General features: G+C 43.5%; 1 protein-coding gene across 1 annotated transcript in view; it reads right to left on the bottom strand.

Moving 5' to 3' along the window:
- The window catches only part of COL17A1 (collagen type XVII alpha 1 chain), a 35,446-nt gene that overhangs the window by 10,517 nt on the left and 2,602 nt on the right, over nt 1-22,327 (bottom strand). The window contains exons 4-38 of the mRNA XM_035547750.1: nt 21,112-21,246; nt 20,695-20,742; nt 19,701-19,736; nt 18,019-18,066; nt 17,485-17,628; nt 16,324-16,483; nt 15,503-15,573; nt 15,319-15,390; nt 14,886-14,951; nt 13,442-13,606; nt 12,818-12,907; nt 12,634-12,678; nt 11,862-12,011; nt 10,988-11,203; nt 10,362-10,400; nt 9,907-9,933; nt 9,405-9,431; nt 8,877-8,939; nt 8,599-8,703; nt 8,030-8,092; nt 7,326-7,361; nt 7,130-7,183; nt 6,718-6,753; nt 6,484-6,519; nt 6,028-6,090; nt 5,638-5,673; nt 5,188-5,259; nt 4,801-4,827; nt 4,088-4,123; nt 3,479-3,514; nt 3,179-3,259; nt 2,263-2,298; nt 1,459-1,539; nt 626-679; nt 463-504 (exon numbers count right to left, since the gene is read on the bottom strand). Of these exons, the coding sequence (XP_035403643.1) occupies nt 463-504; nt 626-679; nt 1,459-1,539; nt 2,263-2,298; nt 3,179-3,259; nt 3,479-3,514; nt 4,088-4,123; nt 4,801-4,827; nt 5,188-5,259; nt 5,638-5,673; nt 6,028-6,090; nt 6,484-6,519; nt 6,718-6,753; nt 7,130-7,183; nt 7,326-7,361; nt 8,030-8,092; nt 8,599-8,703; nt 8,877-8,939; nt 9,405-9,431; nt 9,907-9,933; nt 10,362-10,400; nt 10,988-11,203; nt 11,862-12,011; nt 12,634-12,678; nt 12,818-12,907; nt 13,442-13,606; nt 14,886-14,951; nt 15,319-15,390; nt 15,503-15,573; nt 16,324-16,483; nt 17,485-17,628; nt 18,019-18,066; nt 19,701-19,736; nt 20,695-20,742; nt 21,112-21,246 (2,496 nt within the window). The remainder of the gene's footprint in view (nt 1-462; nt 505-625; nt 680-1,458; nt 1,540-2,262; nt 2,299-3,178; nt 3,260-3,478; nt 3,515-4,087; nt 4,124-4,800; nt 4,828-5,187; nt 5,260-5,637; nt 5,674-6,027; nt 6,091-6,483; nt 6,520-6,717; nt 6,754-7,129; nt 7,184-7,325; nt 7,362-8,029; nt 8,093-8,598; nt 8,704-8,876; nt 8,940-9,404; nt 9,432-9,906; nt 9,934-10,361; nt 10,401-10,987; nt 11,204-11,861; nt 12,012-12,633; nt 12,679-12,817; nt 12,908-13,441; nt 13,607-14,885; nt 14,952-15,318; nt 15,391-15,502; nt 15,574-16,323; nt 16,484-17,484; nt 17,629-18,018; nt 18,067-19,700; nt 19,737-20,694; nt 20,743-21,111; nt 21,247-22,327) is intronic.

Genomic DNA, 22,327 nt, shown 5'->3' with positions numbered 1-22,327 from the left:
ATGTCCTCTCTTCTGGCTGTGGAAGGCAAGCTACCACTTTGCTACAGGAGGTGGAGTGGGGACATATTCCTCATGGTCAGAGCTGCTACATCTGTCCCCAGCTGGAAGTTAAAGCTGGACAAGCAAGAATTAAATACGGAATTGTTTTCAGTTGTTTCCGTTGGGGATTTGAGAACACTGAGCGTCTTCCCAAGAAGCATGACTTATGCCTTACTAGTCTGTCTATGAAACCTTTGCCAAAGCAAATCTGCTCCCTTGGGCAGCATCTCACTGCTGTGAAACTATATTGCAGTGAAACTGTATTAATAGGAACCCACTATGTGAAATCCTGCTTCCAGTGAAGTCAGTCCTAACAACTCCCAGCATGTCCAAAATCCTATCTGGCATACTGCAAAGTGCAGGACAGAGGCAGAAAAAAAATATCTCACTTTCCAGGGTTGTTTCAGAGAAACAAGCTCTTACCTGGTGGGCCACGAGGTCCAGGGGGTCCCTGCACAGATTCACCTAATGATGAAAGAAACAGGGGTGTTAGAGGGTGTTTACATGGCCAGCTGCACACTCCAGAAGCATGCCGAGTGTGTCTCCGTGCCCCTGCTTACGTGCTGAACTCTGCTGTATTACATACCTGGTGGTCCAGGGGGACCTGGTGGTCCTGCTCGCCCTTGTAAATCTGCCATCACTGTGCAAATGAAACACAGACAAAAAGGAAAAGCTTGTTGCTGTGAAGCTACTGCAGCTATGGAAACACTTGTTATGTTGCTGATAGAAGCTCCTGCAGTCAATGGTGGACCCAGGCAAGTGTGACTCTGTGCTGTCCTCTGCCTTGCCTCCTCTGCACGCTTACAGAGGTCCCAGACCCTGAGAATACTGACTGTAAGTGCATCACACATCTAGCTTTGCGCAGAGCAAGCAGGTACTTTCTTCAGGACACTGCTAAACCATTCTGTTCTGCTCTACTTATTCCCATCCTGAAATAGCATTTTCCTCCTGTGAATTCGTCCTCTAATTTGCTGAGAGATTCTGATTTTCTTCTATCCTTGTTGCTCAGATTGATGTGCCCTTTTAAACCAGTTCTCCCCTTACAGATGGCTCCATGTTCATACTACTCAGGGATCCGCCCTGTGCAACAGTGTCTGAAAGGCCAGACTGAGACCCCACAGCTCTGTGACCATCTCTCCTGCTGAGGACTGTTCACTAACCACCACTCCTTAGTTTTCCTCTCAATGACATGGGCCTGGTGCCATCTAACTCCTTTTGAAAGCACTTTGGGATGCATGGATGATAAGCAGGGCAAAAGAGGTGGCTGGTATTGTTGTCCCACCACCAAACACATGCACACACACTTGCCCTATGGCCTGTTGAGGGGAAGAAGGTAGAGGCACCTCCTGTTGGCTGTGAGCAGCCTCAGGGCCTCCAGCAGCTCTCCAAAGGAAGGAGTGGAAAGCCAGGCCCACTTACTCTGAGATGCCAGTGATGAGACTTCTGTCCTGATAGTTTCTACCACAGCTTCACCTGGGGATCCCTTCTCACCCCGTGGACCTTTTTCAGGGAAAAAAAAAAAAAAAAAAACGAGAAAGCAAATTAGTTAACTGAAAGAGGGTGACATTTTGTACCCACTCCTCATCTCCCTGACAATGGGTTCAGATTTTGCTTATGCGAACTGGGAGCCTGAACTCAGTCCCTGGCTCTGAGGGACACTGGACTCAAATGTGGAAATTACTGCACAATTTGCCCTAAAAGGACCATAGAAAACCAGCTAAGAAAGGTTCTTAGGAGAGTCAGCTCTGCTCAGGCCTTTCCAAACAGATGTCTGCCTAATTGGCAGTGGTTTCAGTGACATTATTACTAATTTGGCTGTAGTTTGTTCTTGCATCTTTCAGAATAGCAGGAGGTATACAGCTGAGCTATATCCCATACCATAGAAAGGCAACTGCATTTGAGAAGTGCCTTAAAAATGTCAGCTTACAGAAAAAAAAAAAAAAAAAAAACAACAACAAGAGGAGAAAAAGACATTTGCAGCTTCCACATCACACTGGCTCTTACTATCCTCTCCTTCCCTTGGGAAGGAAAAAAAAAAAGGAAGAATGGAAATTCTTTAAAAGATTAATTAAGCTCAATAATGCAGCAAAACGAACTGAAAGGAACAAATCTGCAAACAAAAGTGACTGAGATTGTGCCAAGGGCTGAGAGACTAGAAGCAAAAGAAAACTAATGAATTCAGTTCTCTTAAGGAGCAGAACCAGGGCAGATGGAGAATGGTACCTTGCTGTCCAGGGAGACCAGCTGGCCCAACAGGACCTGGTTTCAAAGGAAAAAAAAAACAAAAACAGATTGCGTTAGATTTTCCTGGTTCTATTTTATAGTAGCAGGAGAGAATCAATAGGTCCTTTATAAGAACAGAGGCTATCAAATAATGTATTTGTCTGCTCAAGTAAATGGAATTGCTATGGGGTAAGAATTCATTAAAGTGCTTGGTACCTCTCAGACTGGGGAAATAACCAGAATGGCACTGACCACCACAGAGATGCAATAGGTCTAACCCTCCTCTTGCATTCCCTGCTGCAAAGGCTAGTTCTACCAAATCAGCTCCAGGATTAGTGCCAGCTACACAGGTGGGACAGGCACAGAAGTGCCACGAGAATCAGAAACTTTGCTGCTTGACACCAGTGTGCTAGAGGGCAGAGCATGACCTAAGAGTGGTCTCTGCTGTCTTGAGTTCACAGTTAAGACTCTAAAAAAAAAAAAAAAAAAAGCACTTAATAATTTTGGTTCTGGTGTGAGGAGAGGGATTAGGCACACGCATGCTTTACTGAGAGGCAAAAGAGCTTGATTTGAGTTGCTGAATTTGGCCTGTCTCTAGTTTGTACTCATCAAGAGATAACAATAGTCTTCCCAGTTTCTTCGTTTTCCCAGCCCTTCCTTCTGTCCTGCATCATTGTGATTGTATCCCATTTCTCCTTTCTTTAGGGCCATTGCCTCCCTAATGCTGCCTGAGATCTTGGTCTTTCTGCAGGGAAGGGTGAGGACCATGTGTATCTAAACTGCCTGAGCAATCCTGCCTCACAGATGGGGCCGCCTGGCAGGGACAATAAACATGAAATGTTAAATTAAGAACTAGATACACAGCAATGAATGCAAGCTGCCTGCAAAAAACACTGCAGAGGAGCAGCTTCCTCACCTGGAACACCGGGGGGTCCAGTGGGGCCAGGTGGGCCAGGTGGGCCAGGGGGTCCTGGGAGAGCAACAGTCGATGAACCCTCTGAAAAACAAACACATACACTTGTACACATACATAACACACACATGCAGCAAACGTGCAACAAATCTAACCTTAAGGAATGATTTGACCATCTATAGCAACACTGGGAGTCCCCAGTACAGGTCTGGTACACGGTCAAGATGAGTTTAGAATGCGTAACAAATACAGAAAAAATCTTCCAAAAGCAGAAGCGCTTGAAACTCTCACAGCACTACGTACCAGCACTGATGACTTTGCCTGGAGCTCCAGGTTCCCCTAAGAAAACAAAGAGACAAAAGTTAAACTTTTTTTTTTTTTTGGAAAGATCTGTCACTGTATCAATGACATTGTCTTATTTGTCTTTTTAAACATGTGATTCCTGATCTCTTTGCCCTTGATCTCTTGCGTGAGAAATCATAGCACTGGAGTGCTCTGGAGGAAGCAACAGAGCCCAGCTAATCCACAGATATAATCCAGAGATAACCCAGGTTCTCTCCGATCTTTCCAAGCACCACATCTGCCAGAATAGACAACAGGCCTTGAATTATCTGAGGAAGGTGCACAGATTCCACTGCAGTCACCAGACATCACACTCACATGTTGAGGGCAGAACCAGGTTTGCTAAGGTTTTCTCAGCTGGAGAACTAGCTATGCTGAGTGCCTTAGTGGGTGCCCTGCCATTCATGTGTGCTCAGGGAGGCTTCGGCTACCAACTGTTCCACAAAACTTCCTTTCCTAAAGCCACTAGATGCCACTGTTGATTCAGGGACTGGTCAGCAGAGCAGATAATCCTCCTTCAAATGAAGCACTTAGAGAGAAAAAGAGTATCAGGGAAGAAACAGAACTCACCTTTAGTCCCTGGTCTGCCGGGGTTCCCTGGAAGTCCTGATATAAGGTAGACAAACAATTTTAAATAGGTAGCACAAATATTATTCTGTTTTATTCAGGTACCCGAGTGTTTCACTTGTAGATTTATAAAAGGAACTTCCTACTCAAGAACCTGGCTTTCAGCATTTATAAGCAGGTTATGCCTACTTCACAAGGTCCCTGACAGCAGGTGGAGGGTTTCATGGCGGATTGAGCTGGTAGTGTCCTTGGGCCTCCCTTCTCCCACTGCTCTCTGAACGATGGCACTGCTCACGAGATATGCCTGTAACTTCTCCCAGGTACTGCTCCCTGTTCGGAGGCTCCTGGCTAAATGCCCTGGTGACTTGCCCCCCAAACCACTTCTGCCTGCAGAACATCACATCCTCTGTTTCCACCTCTCCCCTCTGTTTCTGCTGCTGATTAGAAGGATTTTTCAGTGATACATAGGGAACTGAAACACGTTCTTTGTTGCAAATTATGTTCTGGGCAGAGGCAAACTCTCAAACACTCCAAGGCTCTGCATTCCTCAAAACTTATGCACCAACCACAAAGTCTGTCTCAAAAGCCAAGGAAGAAGAAGAAACCTTGGAATATCACTTTGGGAGCCCTGAGTTGTACAGAGGGATAATTACAAAGGGTTTTTGCCCGTATCAAAGTGTGTCATTGATCAACTTAAACATGGTGAAAAAACCTACCTGGAGGTCCTTGGGGTCCTGTGAGACCTGGGGGAAAAAAAGGGGCAAAAATTCTAAGATATCTAAACAAATTTTGGGCGGGGGAAGGATAGACAAGGAAAAAAAAGATTACGTTTGCTTAAAATTATAGCACACAGCCCACAAGTGGTGCAAGTTGGCTTAGCACCTGGTAAGTAAACTGAATGTTGGCACTGCTGTTCTGGCCTGCAGTGTGTGCAATCCTGAGATCACAAAGGGCCTAAATTCCCTTTGTGTTTTCCTTTTTTCACTGTCTTACTTTACAGAGATCCTCTGCCAGTCTTAACGTCAAAATAAGACTGGAAATTATTGACAAAGACGTGTTCCTGACCAAGAAAAAATGTATTTTTGTTCTCTGTATGCTTTTACCTGGCTCTCCTGCATCTCCAGAAGGTCCTGGAGGGCCTCGGGCTCCTGGCATTCCCATAAGACCTGGTTCACCTGGGGATATAATCACCGTTACCAACCCATATCTCACTGATTTATAATCTACCAATCCAATCCATTCAAGCTTGGCCACCAGCCATCTCATCTATTGTACCTTCATAGCCAAGTGGCCAATTTCAGCATCAGGGTCTGGGAGGTGAGCCCCCATGACAGAAAAGAATTGCAGTGAGAACAATTCAGTCACAAATTTACAAGCTGGCTCCATTATATGTCTCAGTTCCATGCTTACAAGGTTGACTCTACAGTTTTCCTGGGATAGTGAGGCATGTCCCGGGACATGAATCAGCTGCCATCTTCTCCTACCCTTTTTACAAATCAACTGCCTGAAAAATCAGAAAGTACCTGCTCTTCTACCTCAGAGGAATCTCTTACCTTTTTCACCTGGCTTCCCATCACGGCCAGCTTGTCCTGTCCAAAAATAAACAGACTCTCAGGGACTGGTAAAATAGTACCACAGTTGCCCAGTCTTCTTACTAAGCGGAGCACAGCCCTAAACACTAGGAAGTGGCTTTTCTTCTTATTGCATCTGAATAAAACCTTGGCTGCAGTTACTGAAGATCCAGAAAAAGTTCACTTGAAACTAAAGTGTAGGACAACTTTTCTGAGTGTACAGACTGATTTTAGCTATCTAGAGAAAAGACCTGTGATCAAAACCAATACAATTCCGTTCACAAGTTGGTCCCTTGTCTGTGCTCATAAAAACAGACTCAAGGTGGAAATGACATCGTCCAACATATAAACATAGCTTTTTCTGTTACTCACCTGGTGGTCCTTTGGCCCCTGGCTCTCCTGGAGGACCAGGTATACCTCTTGAGCCTTGTTCACCTGTAATGAGATGACATGAAAATGAATCAAACAGATCTTGGTGAAGATGCAAGTTATGACCATTAGCAATATTTGGTGCTTTGCAACTGAAAACCAGCATTGACAGGATGTTCAGACCTCATGATTCATGGCTGTTTCTGGGCATCGAAAGGGCTCAAGGGAAATGAATACAGGGCACATGAGGGAGAATTTCCCCAAAAGACAAATACAAAGATTCCTACCAGGGATGGGAACTATTTAGTTAGAACTTGGGTGCATAAAATAGAACTCCTATAACCAGCAACTTTTTTCAGAAAGCTAACTAGGATTGACTGGGCTATCTGCTATTTGAAAATTCAAATAATGCATATGTATATTAGACAGGCTGCTACTTCAGGAAGACAATCCACTGACCTGTCATTCCACGAGAACCTTTCTCACCCTGGTCACCTGCAGTACAAAAAAGGAAAGGATTCTGTGAGACTGTTTCATTGTGAAATCTTTTCAGCAGAGAAAGACAGTCTGCTTTCTGACAAAAGCACAAAGGAGCAAGCCAAAGAAGGGTAGGGTTAATTCCCATGGACAGTATTCATATCCGAAGGAGCCTAAATAAAATATCCATAAAAGATATTTAATTGATCGACATACCTTTGGGTCCAGGTGCTCCAGCAGCTCCTTTCTCACCTGAAAGATAAATGGATGATTGAACAATAGCAATAACAAATCAGACAGGAAAGGAATTTCATACACCAAAGAAAGTCATAGAGGAAACACAGAAACTCCAATATCAGAGAAACTCAAACCAGAACTTCCTTTCCTTCAATACAGCTCCATCTATGTTTCCTCATCCAGATTTCTCTATTATCTCTCTCATCTATTTCTCAGTATTTTCTTGTAATCACTGAGTCTAGTTCCTCCTCCTCTTTCCCCCCTCTTATGCTTTTCTCTGCCCCTAGCACCTCAACACTCTATGCTCAGATCAAGTGTGTTTCTCAGAGCAGTGCTGGAAAAGGAACATCAGCTAGTGCTGCTCTAACTGCACAGGGGAAGAGAAGTTTACCTTTAGCACCTGGGAGACCTGCTTCTCCTCTAAATCCTTGTAGGCCAGGAGGACCTGCAGAAAAATGAGATGAGGGAGTTAATTTGTCCCGCTTACGACCAAACACCACTAAGGAAGACAACCTGTGAGAAGTTGTCACTTTTTTTTTTTTCCCTCTAGTCTATAAGGCACCATAGCAAAGGAAGGCAGCACTCACCTGGAGGGCCTTGGGGTCCTGGAGAACCCGTCAGACCTGTGAATAAGGAACACAAATGTTCTTTCAGAATCACCACAATCAGAAAATGAACAAAATATCTTTGAGTTTGACCAACAGCATCCACAACCTAACAGATGTTTAAGAGATCAGAATCTCCCCAGCCCCAAGAAGAGATGGCATCACCAGCATCTTGAAAATCAGGACATTGAATCTACACAACTTAGTTCTTGTAACATAGAGGAAGCGGTTTTCCCTAAGGTAAGGTAAAGGGACTAAAGCCTTCCATCTTGGCTGAGATGTTGGGATCTGTGCTCCAGGTAGGATTCAATTCTTTATAGAGCAATTCGGATCCCCGTTACATGAACTGTAGAGCTGTAACTCTATTAACAACCTGTTAGGGGTATGGAATTTATCCTATCATATCTGAAAGCAGAGAAAAAACAGATAGAAACATAACATATATTAAAGATTGACGTTTTTTGAAATCTCTCTGCTGATCCCCACTCTCACTAAAAATCCCCAAGAATTTATTGCTCTAAAGGTTATATGTACCTACCAAACTAAATTTTAGCTAAAATGAGGACTGCCAATTTATTTTTCTGATTAATGAAGTGCAATATAAGTGAAACAGGAAGGCTGAAGTGTTCATTTTCTCCTCACAGTGCACCTAGACAGTCTGCCAGGTTCTCTCTGTCCATATTTACCTTTAAGGCCAGCAGAACCTGGGGGACCAGGTGGCCCTGGAGGACCTGGCTCACCAACAGCACCTGCAGAAAAAGAGCATAAATAGATAATGTAGAATACAATTGTGATCCCATTTTCCCGTTCCCCATTTTCCATTATTATTTTCTCTGGCAAGTGTCATGAATAATCTGCTAGGTAATCTGCTTGTCAGTTCAAAACACACAAATAAGCATGCATTGTCCAAGAAAAAAATCCCATCTCACTGAGCTTTAGGATGAGAAAGAGAATAATCCCCCAGCTTAGGTGAGTTGGATAGCAGGGAAGATAACCTTGATGCTAAGAGCTTTTGCTTCTGCCAGACTTAAACTTGACTGTGAAATCTGGCAAAACAAAAATACTTGTTTGTCCTTTGTAAGCTTGGCACAAAAACCCCTTAGGTCAGATCTGTCTGTGTTGGGAACATCTAAAATGCAATTCGGATTTGAATAATCAAATCAAATCCTATTCCTGAGGTGTCTGATAAATCAGGACCAAACTCCAGCTTTTGTCTATCTCAACTTTATCCAAGAACAAGAGACCTAGTTCCTACCTCTGTCTCCTTTTTCTCCAAATCCAGGTGGTCCAGGCTCTCCTCGAGGTCCTGGTAACCCTTCTCGACCTCTTTGTCCCATGGGACCCTCCATACCAGGATCACCTACAGGAGACAAATCCCTTGTTAGAAAAGCTGTCCTTACACAAGCCTTGGGCAAGAAAGATCCATGTCTGCCTCCATGGGGGAAGGCAATGATCACACCAAGCTATGTCTGTATTCCCTTGTCAAGTGCCAAACAGCTGTGAGAGACTTGCAGCACTGCTGAAGATGCTTACCCATGCTCCCTTTCTGTCCTTTCGGTCCTTCTGGCCCTTGGTGCCCAATTGGACCAGGAATGCCTGGAAAGAAAAACACAGCAAACGTTCAGAGTCCTTGTCTGTGTACCATGAATGAATAACATGCAAATTAGTGGAACCTGGGAACCTGGAGGGATTCAGCAGCTGGGCTAAAGGATTTATTATTTGCAAGTTGGGTACTTGAACAGGTATGTCTTTAGAAGAGCACAACAAATAAAAGAACACAAGGAAGTCAGGCCAAGTACTCATGTAGCTGTGGGACTCTTTCAAAAGTAGTCTGGGATCTTCACACCCCCAACTTAGTAACGTTCAAATAAAGGAAAGTCAGGCTGAGGCCTTGCTCATAACCAAATCTCTGTAGCTCAGCATCAAGGTATTAATCAAGTGACTTAGTCCATCTGCACCTTGAGCAAGATTTGCAGTGCAAAATTTGTTCTTGTCAACAGTGATGTCAACAGTAATGTCACTAAATGTCCTCCCTCAAAGGGGAATTGTACTACTGCTCACCTGGGACACCAGGAAGTCCTCGATCTCCTGCAGGGAGAAAGAAATAGACAGTCAGTGAGGAAAACATCTTCCCTGTTTTTTACATTGACTGATCCTCACCCCCTCCTAAAAAGGAGTTTATGTTCCTAGCATGTTTATAAGTTCTACCTTCTCCAGCAATGCCATGCTGGGCCCCTTGTATTTATGCAATGGATTGAATTGTTCACACTACACGAAAACCTCTGAAGCACTTTGTGATTAAACCAGGTATAGTTTTACCTCAGGAATAATTTTCATCCAGGTGAAAAAAGATCCAAGATTCAAAATAACAATTGTTCTCTCTCCTACTGTGACCTCTAAAATTGCCTTTGCCAGGAAGAGCAAAGACTGTCACAACAACATCTAAACCACAGGGTGCATCAGCTTCTCTATCTGACTTCTGGGGCAATAAAAATTCATATGCTACCTAGGCCCAATGGAAGGCTGTCGAAAAACCTGAAACAGCAGATAACTCCAGACTCACCTTTAGGACCTTGCATTCCCATGTCACCTGAGAGAAAGAGAAGACAAATAAAATCAGGAGAGATCCTGGAGATAATTTCCAGTGATCACTCATGTATTTTGTTTTTCTAGTTGCTTTTTAGCCTTTAATAACATATGAACAAATTTTAGATGAACATGGACAATTCAGCCCTGGACAGTGCAGGACCAGACCCATCTCACTAGCAAAATACAGGATCTGGCCTTTCACATTCACACAATGTGTTGGGTGATTGGGCCTCTTGTATTAATTCTGCATGGGACCAGGCCCTTCACAGTTTAAGTGGCAAACCAGCTTCATGCTCTTTTTGTATAAGTATAAACCAGCATCAACCTTTCTCACTGCCAACTGCCTCTTGTGACAACATCCACTCCAACCTTGAGCATTGCCAGAACCAAGGACTGGGACAGGGGAACAGAAGGACTATATGGCTATACCTTTCATACCAGGTTCTCCTCTCTCCCCTCGGAAGTAGCCTGCAACAGGAAGCAAACGTGCTGTTAGACTGTATTACACAACAAAATAGCTACTCGCTTCACATACAAAGATCCTTCTAATTAGATTTTGAGGCTGCAGGTAGCACAGACTATCAAACACGATATGGCTTTGGGAGTAGAGTTTCCTCAACAAATTTGCCTTCGCAAACCCTTGAACTGCTAAGAGTTACATGAAACCTCTGAAGCTGCGAAAATGCAAGCTCCTCTCTTAGCCCATTTCCATTGAAAGAGAAGTAAATAATCTTTCCCTCGCTACCAAAAGTAGCATGAGAAATAAGCTGTGGGTTCATTTTTTTCTGTGCAGTTCTTTCAAAATGGAAATCTCACTTGCTACAGCTTCCTTTCTTCTCCCCTCCCTGCTAGCTTTGAAGGATGCACCACCTCTGTCAGTTGGCAGCATTCTGTGCTCCAGCAAAGCTCTGTGAGGACAGGTGAGGACTCTGTATTTGAGAGACTGCACTGCACTCCAGAAGCCCTGGTCTTTAGGTCCTTAGGAAGCCAAACTCTCCTACTCCCCTTTAAATAATCTGGTCTCATGCAGCATGACAGATGTTTACTCTGCTCACCTCGTTCTATTTCCTTGTTCAGTCTGCTCTTCACCATCAACCAAACTGATTCTTCATTTTCAAGAGGGAAGGTTGAAGAGGGTGCCACACCCTGAAGATAGTCTACTCTTGAAATGTCTTTTGCTATGTTTGGACTCCCTTGGTTAACTGCCAGGAAACTGTGATTGATTTTTTCCAGGTCGTCCACACGAGATTTCAGCTTTCTCACTTCTTCCGCTGGAAGGTTAAAGTAAAATGCTTGGGAACATGTAGATGGAGGTTCTATACCAGGGACTTCTAATAGCAGTGACAAGGCAACACTGTGACAGAGAGCTATGGACACTGAATTTTGCAGGATTATTCTTTGCATCTTTTTTATTTATTTTTTTTCCTAGCAGGGAAATCTGGAGTTTAAATGACAGCTTTGGAATCTGCTAGTCTCAGAGGAGAAGAAAGACCTCAGACCTCAGAAGTTTTCCCACTCTCCTCACCCCAAGACTATATAAACCCTCACTGACAGTTTATATTCCATATCTATTCTTTCTGTCCATTTGTAATATGTTGGTGGCAGTCACAATTTTGAGCACTGAACACGCTCCTCCTCAGCTCTCTGGCTTGGCACCTCTAGTAGTGAGTTACAGTTTGCTTGGCCTCTTTGCCAGCCTAAACCCTCTGTTACTCCTTCTGTTCCATTCAACATTTTATTCATCCATATAAACTCTCTCCTGTAAGCAGAAGGGGGACCTTACCTCTGCAGCTTCCCTTTCTCTCCTCCTCACCATGGCTGTAATCTTTCTCAGGGACAGGGATACACAGAGGTGGATTTCTGTTCAGTCCCAGTGTTAACTACACATGGAGATCTGTGACCCAGCCAGCTCTTGTGTTCATTTCTTACCCAGAGCAATGAGTCCAAAGAGTAACCCCAGGAGAAGCAACCAGGCCAGAAGCAAACCGAGGAGCCATTTCCACCAGCTACAGCAGGAACCACAGGGACACCAAGATGGTGCTGATCCAATTGCACCCCCTGCATCACCATTTCGTATTTCTGAAAGAGGGAAGGGGCACTCTCACAGTGAACAGCTCCTTGACTCCAGAGTCAAGAACCTCTTGAATAAAGACACCAAGGTCAGATCCATTATACAAAGGGCCACAGATTTACATCTCACTCTGCATGCGTTGGGTGTTACTCTAGTCCCTGTGGAAGCTGTGGACAGCATTCCCAATGGGAATTCCAACAGGACATAACAGTCAGTGCTTTTTGAAATAAGTGCTTTTTGAATTTTTTCATGCTTAAAAAGTGTGACTGCTCTGGCGTCAATTTGTTCTACAGTTTTGAGCTGTAAATAATAGCCAGCAATAGCCAGCATGGTCTGATCCTTCTCCTCCCCACAAATCTGCCCTGGTAGGAGGATGCAGCTGTACTGTCAGCTAGCCAATTTTCTCCAGCAGCAAAAAAGTGCCACAACTGCCCATTCATCCACAATAAAATAACAGGTATCAGTTTCTCTGTCACTTTTTCTGATCATTACAGACAGAGCAGCCTTCTGAACATGCCCTCCCTCTGATGCCATCACACAGAGATCATTCACCTCACTCAACGATGACTGCTTTTTCATATGTTTTGCTTTGGTGCTCCCTCCAGTCAAAGTCTGAATAGCAACACTTACCCGCATATGTTGCTTTGTCCCTTGTTGGTACTGATTTCAGTCCTCCTGTTGTAACAACAGTAAAAGAAGATTTAACAGTCTTCCCATGCATGATCAAACTTGGAGCATGGGCTTGCAGGGGGAAGGTAGTAATGGAGGCAGAAGGAGGTAGTTCTCTTGCATTGCCATAGGGGCAAACTCTTACCATTTGCATCTGATTTGAAGCCTGTATCTGTAGCGTAAGAAGAAGAAAATCCTTGCTTCTCTTTCTTCAATGTGTCTTCTGCAAAGGATCCTGAACAGGAACCAAATGTAATTGAAAACATTACAACAGGAGTTCAACCAAGCCTATTTTTTTTTCCAAAGGCAAAAGGCATGTTTTTCACTAGGAAGCCACAACAGTTCTGTTAGTTTAAGCCAGCTGCAGATCTAGTTTCTGTTTTTGAGGCTCCTGAGCTCTGTGAAATGTCACAAGGCATGCTCTGGAGCTTTAAATGCACAGGCTAGACCTAAACGCTGCTGGCATGGTTAAAGGCTAGATGCCTGCCCAAGCTTCATGGCTGGGTTGCAGGGGTTTGAGTCAGGCCTATGTCCTGAACTCTGAACTCCACAGGTAGAGAAGACCCTACACTGGCAGAGTTGATCTGGCTGCATGTGTAGGACTGTTCTTATACATTCCCAAGCCACACTGTTCTCACTGAAGCTCTGTCAAAATTTACCATCTCCAGAATGTGCCCTGTGGAGATGCTTCTGCTTCACCTTCCCCTTATGATCACTCTCCATTTCCCTACCCTCAGCATACCCACACATCCCAAGGAAGAGAAGTTACCTCCATTAAGCCCGGTGTTCGAGGCACTAAAGACTTTGCCACTATCCTTTGTCATGATCAAGAGCTCCATCTCCTTCTTTGCTGGGGCATTGTCTTTCTCCAGCAGCAGGAACTTGCAATCTTTGCGCAGAATGTCATCCCCCTGGGAGCTCAAAACGGTTCCCCCTGGAATATTGGTGAAGGATGGGAAAGATGAGGAGATGAGAATGGCCAAAGAGCCATAACTACAACACTTTTGTTCATGAGAACAGGGAGTCCTGTTGTGATTGGGGTTGGCACTGTTACAAGCCAGCAAGAGACACATCTATCACTTGAAGCTAAGAGGAGAGCTGTGCTTTGTTAAGCTTTATTAGAGGTGTCTTTGGATATCTCACTAGCAGGGGAACAGCTTCTACAGGAAACGGAGAGCATATAGAATTCAATCACATATAAAAATGATTTGCTCAATGACCATCTCATTTCTCAAACACACCTACTACGGAATCATAGAAACTCAGAGAGACATCCAAGGTTCATCAGAGCCAGCACATCTTAAGCGGATAAGCAGAGAGACTGTAAAACACAAAGCACTCCATACCCTTGGGAGCCATGCATGCTTATGAGGCTTTGAACTGTGGCTTACTGAGATTGGGCTCAGGCCAAACAAGGCTCAGAAATGTTGATGTAGTCACGCTTCTGCCATTAGGCAGCATCAAATATAACTGGAATGGTATACAAACCTGAGCTTGCAGAGAAATTGACACAACATTGAAAATTAAGATACACAGCCTGGTACTATTAATACCATCACTCTAGCACGAAGCTGGAGTAAACCTACATTAGAAATATTATCATAACTTCTGTTGTATTTCCACCTATTTTTAAGGCTTGCCTTTGAGAGTACATGGATTACAAAAAGAAACTTGACTTCCCTTAAACAAAAAATAAGTCTCATTCATAGCTGTTGTAGTTACAGATAATAAGCTTGAAAAGTTGAATCCCAACCATTCAGAGACCAAAGGCCAGTAGATAGACCTCAGCTTCTCTCATTAATCAAATAACAATCTGGTCATCAAATCCTTGATTTTTGAATGGTCAAGGCTGATACTACTGAAAAATGATGGTTAACTGTAGCCTTGAAAATGTTTTGGCTTCATATGAAGCACAATGTCACCTGAGTGATCTATCCGGTTACTTGCCTGTTGAGCAGAAATAGCTGCAATAAAATTATCCAAGTTAATCACAAAGTGGGGGAGATCTCAATCAGGCCAGCTGAGTTTCTCATTCTGAGCTCCTGGCTCATTTGCCTTCTTTTCAGAAAGGCACTGGTGAGGGGTTTGGCTAGTGACAAGTCACGCTCCTGCGTAGTCAGATGTTAGTACCACACAGCCGGCTGAATCTCTCACTGCTATCCTGACATGCTTGTACAAAGGCATGCCTAAACAACTGTAAATGGTACACTCACCTGCTGAGGCAGACACACCAGTACTAGCCATGGTGTTGCTCTGAGAAGTGTTCTTCATCCCATATGCTGCAATGAAGAAATCCCAGAATGAAAGAGATGGAGGACAACAAAGTACCTACATATACCAGCCTTTGGCCACACACCATCTCAGGAATCTTTTCTCACTTAGGGCACTGAGGAAAACTCATATGAGCAAGGGCTTCCCTAGTAAGCAAGTTTCTAGTGCTTACATAGGGACTGGGAGCCATTCCTGCATAGGCAAAGGAGAATAAATGTTCCTCGATATCTCCTCACACCACCCTGCTCAACACCAGCAGAGGGCAATGAAGGAACGTCTGTCAGTATGAACATTCTGGTCACTGCAGAAAAGGTGGGAGAAGGGAGCGCAAACCAGTGACTCCCATATTTTCTCTAGGCTTAAATTGTTGCTGACCTGTGGAGGCTGCAGAGGCATTCTGGGTCAGGGTTGAAGAGTTTGGTGACAGGTTGTTTTGAACTCCAAACACTGCAAAGAAAAATTATAGGAGTTATAGGAGTCCTGCAGCGCAGTTCATTGTACGTGTCTGCCAGGACAGTTATGCTGTGAAAGTCTGAATGGAAGAACAGAAAAATCTGACCTGTTGAGGAAGTGCTCAGGCCTGTGTTCAGAGTATGATTGGTGGGAGCCAGGTTATTTGGAACACCAAAACTGCAAAAAGAGGAAATCAAATTTTATTACTTCTATGGAATCAGAAGTCCAGCACCAAGACAGTGGCATAGCTACAGAACTTAAGAGTAAGGGTCACTTGAAAATGCAGTTAGTGAAAATACACAGTAATTGCACAGAAGAAAAAACTTGAAAATTGTGACACCAAACCATGCTTTTACAGAACTCACAAAGGGGAGAAAATCCCATATCAGACAAGTTGCAATCATGAGATAATGTGAGAAAGCAAAGCTTTTAGTAGTACGCTATCATGAAGCTTCCTGCACTCTTTCTCTGCATCTGGGAAATGACAGCATCCCTGGTACTCAGAGGCAGGTCTTACAAGGTATAATCGCAGCCAAGATTTATTGATTACATCTTTAGTGTAAGAGGACTGAAGGATTAGAACCAGGTGTTCTTACAGTGGGCCAGAATCATCCGAAGTTCACTAGAGTCCAAAACTAGTTTTGATAGAGAATGTGAGCCTCATTTAAGTCAATAACAAAGCTATCATGAAAGTTCAAAGACAGATCAGGCAGTCAGGACAATTGATCCCCACAAACAAGAACTTTCAAATACAGTCAGTGTGGAAGCAGAGAGCGCAAAGTTACAGAAAAGAAGAGAAAATGTAAGCCTATCTTCTGCCACATTGATTCTTCCATCATTTAAGTTCTCTCTCTGCAGAAAGAGTGCTACTGTTGACCCGGCTTCAGTATGGAGTTCTGTCCTGCCAGCCTGGGCAGTCCCGGGAACGTACCTGATCCTGTAGAGTGAGACATAGCATTGATCAAGGATGAGCTCTGGGCCATGCTGTTGTGGTATCCACCAAGGGAAGACCCAGCAGGCAGAGTTGAGGACCAAGTGTATGAAGGGAGGGCAGTATTCAGTATGGTTGTATCATATGTTCCCGACACTGTAAAAAAAACCACACAACAGTAATGGTTTTCAACAGGACCAGGCTTGTGACTTAGCATGCACTGCAGGTTTATGTGGCAGACAAATTAATCTGCCTTAGATTTCAGTTAACGTAGTGGAGTCCATGCAGCGACTCCAGGTTAAGATGGTATAACTGATCTCAAATGCCAGCGGATTACAGCCCACCTGAATTTTAAACAATGGAATAAAGACTGACCTGGTAGCATGACCATTCACAAAATGCTTTGAGGAGATTTTATTATTTATAGATGCTGTGATACCACAATAAAACACTTAATGTACTTCGTTCCATGTTCCTATTAATAAATCATCCTGGAGCATGAAACCTATGTTTTTTGCTTCCCACATGTGTGGCTCTGGTTCACTAGTGCACTGGACTAAAATTCCCAGTTTGAGACAGGATTTGAGCCAGCAGAAAGAAAAAAGACATTCCTTGTTCCTATATACTGGTGGAGAACAGTGGAGTGAATGTGAATACCACTGCCTCAAGCACTGCATTGGGGCTTATGAATAACAAAAGCTAGTTATAACATTTCAAATAGTATTTCTATCATTATCAAATTCTACTGATCTCTGAACTGGTGGTATGGCCAATAAAACAAACACTGATTCAAATGTTGTCTTCAGTGCTATCTTCATCTTGCTCAGAGACAAGAGATCATGCTGCTGTAAGAGATGTTTATTTAGAGCTCGTCTCTGCCAGCAGCACATCCGAATTAAAGCTGGTGTCAGCAGGAACTGGCTTAACTTTATGGAAGTTAGACAGGTCACCAGAAAGCCACCCAGGATGGCTCATAGTAGGGCAATATCTGGACAGTCCTTTGGCATTCTGCCCCTTTCTCTTTATTGCCAGCACCACCAGGGACAGAGACCATGTATTCTTACTCTAATGTTCTTAGCAACTGGGTATACTGGGTATTTTCATGGAAAAAATTGTTTGGAAGGCTCCAGCATTGCTAACCGTTCTCTGCCGTGTACCTGACTGAGAGCTCTCCGTAACCATCTTTGTTTCCACCACAGCTTTTTTCGGTATCGGGAGAGTACTTGATGGAGATCGAGTAGGGCTGCAGCTGGCTGATCGACTTCCTTTCAGCAAACGTTTTACATCATCCAACTCTGTCCCTGGCAGGGAAAAGAAGCATACAGACTTATCCAAAAGCCATTGTTTCATTGATCTGTAATCCTGCCCAGGCTAAACCATTTAGTGGAATTTACCTGTGAGAGTCTATGAAGTTGTACTTTTCTGGGGGTGCCACTGACTTAAAGTTTCAAGGGCCTCATTTCAGGGTCTAAGTACAACTCTACCCTTGTAAGACCACCATCTAACCCACAGCATGCTTCCTTGTTCAGAAAGGGGAGATAAATGAAAATTCTTACAGCATGAAAATGGGATGACATGCTGCTATCCGTCATCATGAAGACTGGATCCTAGAGACACTGCAGACATACCTAGAGCAGCAACACTCTCTCTGTTATACCTGTTCCCCCTGGAGCATAAGCCATGGCACTTACATCTGCCGGAGGGAGAGGCACTCTGAAGCCGGACTCGTATTTCACTCTCTGGGAAGGGAAAAAAGCAGATCATGAATATGGAGTGAGATGTATTTATGCCCTGAGCTGGAAATGAATTTTTAGGCTGAAGTGAATTCCTTATTTCCTGATGTCTGTGTTACCTTGCTACTTGATCTAAGCAGAACTCATGGCTTATGGGAGTTTGTTGTAAATTGGTTTGAGTGACTTTTTGTTTTGGGGTCAAATTTTGCTACTTTTAATTCCAGAGAGCAGTATTTTGCTCCTTGAGGGCCTCTATTGAAATCAATCAAATTGTCAGTGCCAATCAAATGGAAGGCCTGATTATACAGTCCTCAATCACACTGATATTCCAACTCATCACAATTACTATTATTCTACTGGGCAAAAACCTACAGAGCCAAAAGAAGCCTCAGGATTTTAAGGCTAACTAAATACACAAGTTCCCTACTACTTACTGAGTAAAATTCACACTGCCATCTATATAATAGGCTGTAGGACTTAGGCTCTTGCAATCTGCTGCCTTTTGTTTTGGCTCTTTGAATGTAACCCCCAACTTGACAAAAACTACATTGAGTTAAAACTATCAGGTCACAAGCAGACATTTATTAAGCCAACATTCTCACGAGGTACTCCATTTTATTACTGACTTTTACTGTCCAGCACAAGAGAATGAATCTGATTTGGTGGGGCAAGCCTTTAAGCTTGCTACCCACAAGCAAGTTGACCAGCTAGGACATGTGAAACATGCTCCTCAAGATGAAATCTGAAAATGCGTGCACTAGAAAAGAAACACTGACTTTGGCATTCAGGTGGAGAAGCCGATAGACTGGGGCAATTTTCTGAAGTAGTATGAGAAACTGCAGCTGATTCTCTGCTTTATTATGTACGGCCTAGTTCTGCTGGGAGGTATGTAGCGTGCTAGAGGAGACTGTGAAGATCTGAGGTAGAATAATTGGTAACTGTGACATTCTCCAAGAGGGGTATGCAAGAGCATACGTTGATTTATATCCACTGCTAAAATTAACTTGGATAAAATGACATTATAGTTTCCTCCTCAAGCAACAGGGAACATATATTAAATGCTTACACAGTGATATAATCCTGCTTTCCCCAACACTGTTAATAAATTATTAGAAGAGCTGAATGATTTAAACGATGCAGTTTTACAGTAAGCTTGCTAAACACACCACAACAAGTCCATAATTTCTTCAACATCTCCTTACCACCAGCATGAGACCATTTCAGGGAATGGCCTTACGGTTTGTTACATAGATCTCAGGAGGAGAAACATAAATACAACACTGTAAAATTGTCAGAGGGAGGTCACAGAGCATGGATGGACTGAGTTTATGGTAGTAAACAGTGAAGATGGAAAACTATGTCCTATACCCCCAGATGTCGAGGTCGCCAAGCAGACCCTCCATTCTGATAAAGTCCTAACCACCATGACCTTCACGGGAGTCCATTTTTACACTGAGCCTTTAAGCAATTGCTTACAGATAAAATGGTTCACATCTGTAGTGGTATAAATCCACATACCTTATCTGACTCTAGACTTAAACTGCTTTGATTCTAGCTAAGGAATAGGTCCGTTTAACACACCCTTAATTATACTAAAAAGAGTAAAAAAAGGAGGCTTCTAAAAGAGCAGTATCACTCACCTCGACTTTGGCTTCTCCCTCGTGTGGAAGCAGATGCTGTGAACACCAACAAGAGAAAAACAATATTAGGTCTTACTGCTTACAACACCTCTGAAAATGAATACATGAACCCTGCTCAGAGTGCTGAAATTCAGGCAGCAACCTTCTTTACTTGAGGCACAGCTGGGGGCATTGAATCCTCAGTTTCTGCCAGGCCCCCTTTAGACCATGAGGCATCTCAAAGAGTGTATAGCACCTTAGCATTTCTGGACCACCTGCTGTTTCTGTTTGTACACATAAATGTTGTTCACAGATGATGATCTCCTATTTCTACAGGCCAATAGGAGGATAATAGCCCTGTTTATGCCATCAACCAAGGCTGGATGCTGTGAAACCCTGTCTCTTCCCTGAGCCAGAAAGACAACTTGATCGCATCGTTTCTCTGTCTGCTCTGAACATAATAGGCCTGTCAGAATTTGAACGGGGCAAGCTCATACCTGCTGACAACATTCAGTATAAATATACCACTTGAGATCCAAGTCATCTTTCCAATTACGTCACATAAACACGTTGAAGTCTAGAAAAGAGCTAGTAGAAGAGGAAATCCAGCAGTGGCTCAAAATCTTAAGGGGCTACACTTTCTTGCTTGGAGTTATTCCCCTAGCTATGGGACAGCAAATGTCACAAAGTGCCCTATGTCTGTTCTCCTGTCCATGTCCTATGCCATACGGGGACTGTTAGAAGAGCAGCTGAAGGCAGTAGGTACAGTAGGTATAAAGTATGCAGCCTCTGTTGTGGAATCAGTATCAGCTAGAGATACTGATGGCTGACCCTGCTGTCTGCTGCATTGATGTAAATCTCTAATAACTTCTTTGAAATCAGGAACTGCACTGGCTGCCCAGTATAGTGGCAGCACTGGCAGAGCAAGACACATTAATGTGTGAAAAGCCATTGTAGTCACCAACTCACATGACCTTGCCATAATACTCAGAGGGACAGTTCTGAAAGAACATACCGAATTCTTTTCTGGGGAACTCTGGAGAAGAGTTAGCACTGGAGCTCCCTGCAAAGAATAAAAAGATGTCATTAATACTTTTTAGAAGACCATTAAGCGCTTTCCAAATATGTCTTCCTGGTACCGGTCTAATCCCACTGGGTAATAAACATTTCATTCAAAAAGAGCTATTCAGGATTACGTGAAAGAGCTGCTAATGTCTTTCAACAAAAATATGCCACAACTCTTCTTAGGAATGAATATTACTATAAATATGACCCCGCCATTCAAATGTGTCCCTGGTGGCTTATTTCCTAGCAAAGCCACAATGGGATTCTTGTGCTAATTAGGATAATCATGCATTAATATGCTGGCAGTCCCAATTGACCTCAGAGCGCACTACCCACTGGCTCCTTTCTATGGCATGTTCTGTGATACCTTCATACGTTGCATGGCGGCTGACATATGTTTTTCTTTCAAACGTTGAACCAGGTGACTTGGTGAGAGTTGAGCTGGGAGACTGTGCTTGTCTGTAGCCAGATGACGATGATGAATTCAGTCTACCACTTCCACCTATACACAAAACAAAATGCCCTCAGCAAATGGAATATATGCCCTGGGTGTACACTCTACATGTCCTGAGTGCTTTATGTTCCTGTCTTCGGAGCTGGACAGATTTGCATCGGTATCTCACAACTAGAGATGGGCAAGAACCACATTTAGATCTAACTCTGACTGTCCTCAACATTCACTGCAGAGAGGAATTTGTCTTTCTGGTTTTAAAATGACTCTTGTCAACGATCTCCATGACTGCAGCATTTGGCCTAAGAAGGTGAATTAGCCATTTCCGCTGAGCAGGAAGACATCTGGCTTTGGATGGGGCTGGGTTTTGGTTTGAATACAGATACACTTGTAAACTCCAGTGTTATACGACACAAAAACTGGGAGATGGTTGAACAAAACTCCTAGCACTGAAGGATGCAACTCATGAGCTGAGGGAAAGCAGACATGAGCGCACTTCCTTTCCAAAGCAAGCAGCCACATTCTCACTTAGTCATGCTTTACTCAGTCCATTTCCTGGAGAAGTGATAGAGGTGTGAGTCAGGCCCAAGGCAGCCTGGAGGTTATTAGTGTTATATTTAGACAGAGGAGAGAATTTCCCTTCCTAATTCACATCAGTGCCGTGGAAAAAGAACTGAGCAGCCATAATGAACATTTGGTTTGTGAAGGGACCAGACTCTTGTTTGAAATCTACTGCTGGAGTATGATCAGAGTGCAGCACAAGGGGAGCCCTGTGACAAAGCGCAACATATGCATGCTGATCAGCAGGATCAGACTGGACGTTGTTTACCCATCACTGTAAAAAAGAGCACACCCTTGTGTTCTCAAAGTATTTTCTAGTTCATTTTCCCCTCTACATGGACCTGTTTTGTTCTGTGACTTTTCCACTTAATTCAGCAGAAAGAACTACAGTGACAAGTGGGCCTCTGCTGGAGGCATTCTGCAAGCAGAATGGGAAAGCAAAGATTAGAAAATGCTTTGTAAATCTTGAAGGGCTCATTATCTCAGAAATTCAAATTCTTTTCCATTCTTCTACACACTGGAAAGAAAGAACAAGTAAGATGGAAATCCCACAGAGTCATTTAAGTGAAGA

The sequence above is a fragment of the Cygnus atratus genome, chromosome 7, assembly GCF_013377495.2.
Source record: "Cygnus atratus isolate AKBS03 ecotype Queensland, Australia chromosome 7, CAtr_DNAZoo_HiC_assembly, whole genome shotgun sequence".
Classification (NCBI taxonomy): domain Eukaryota; kingdom Metazoa; phylum Chordata; class Aves; order Anseriformes; family Anatidae; genus Cygnus; species Cygnus atratus.
Note: the sequence above shows the minus strand (reverse complement) of the source record. Positions and strands in the feature narration are given on the sequence as shown.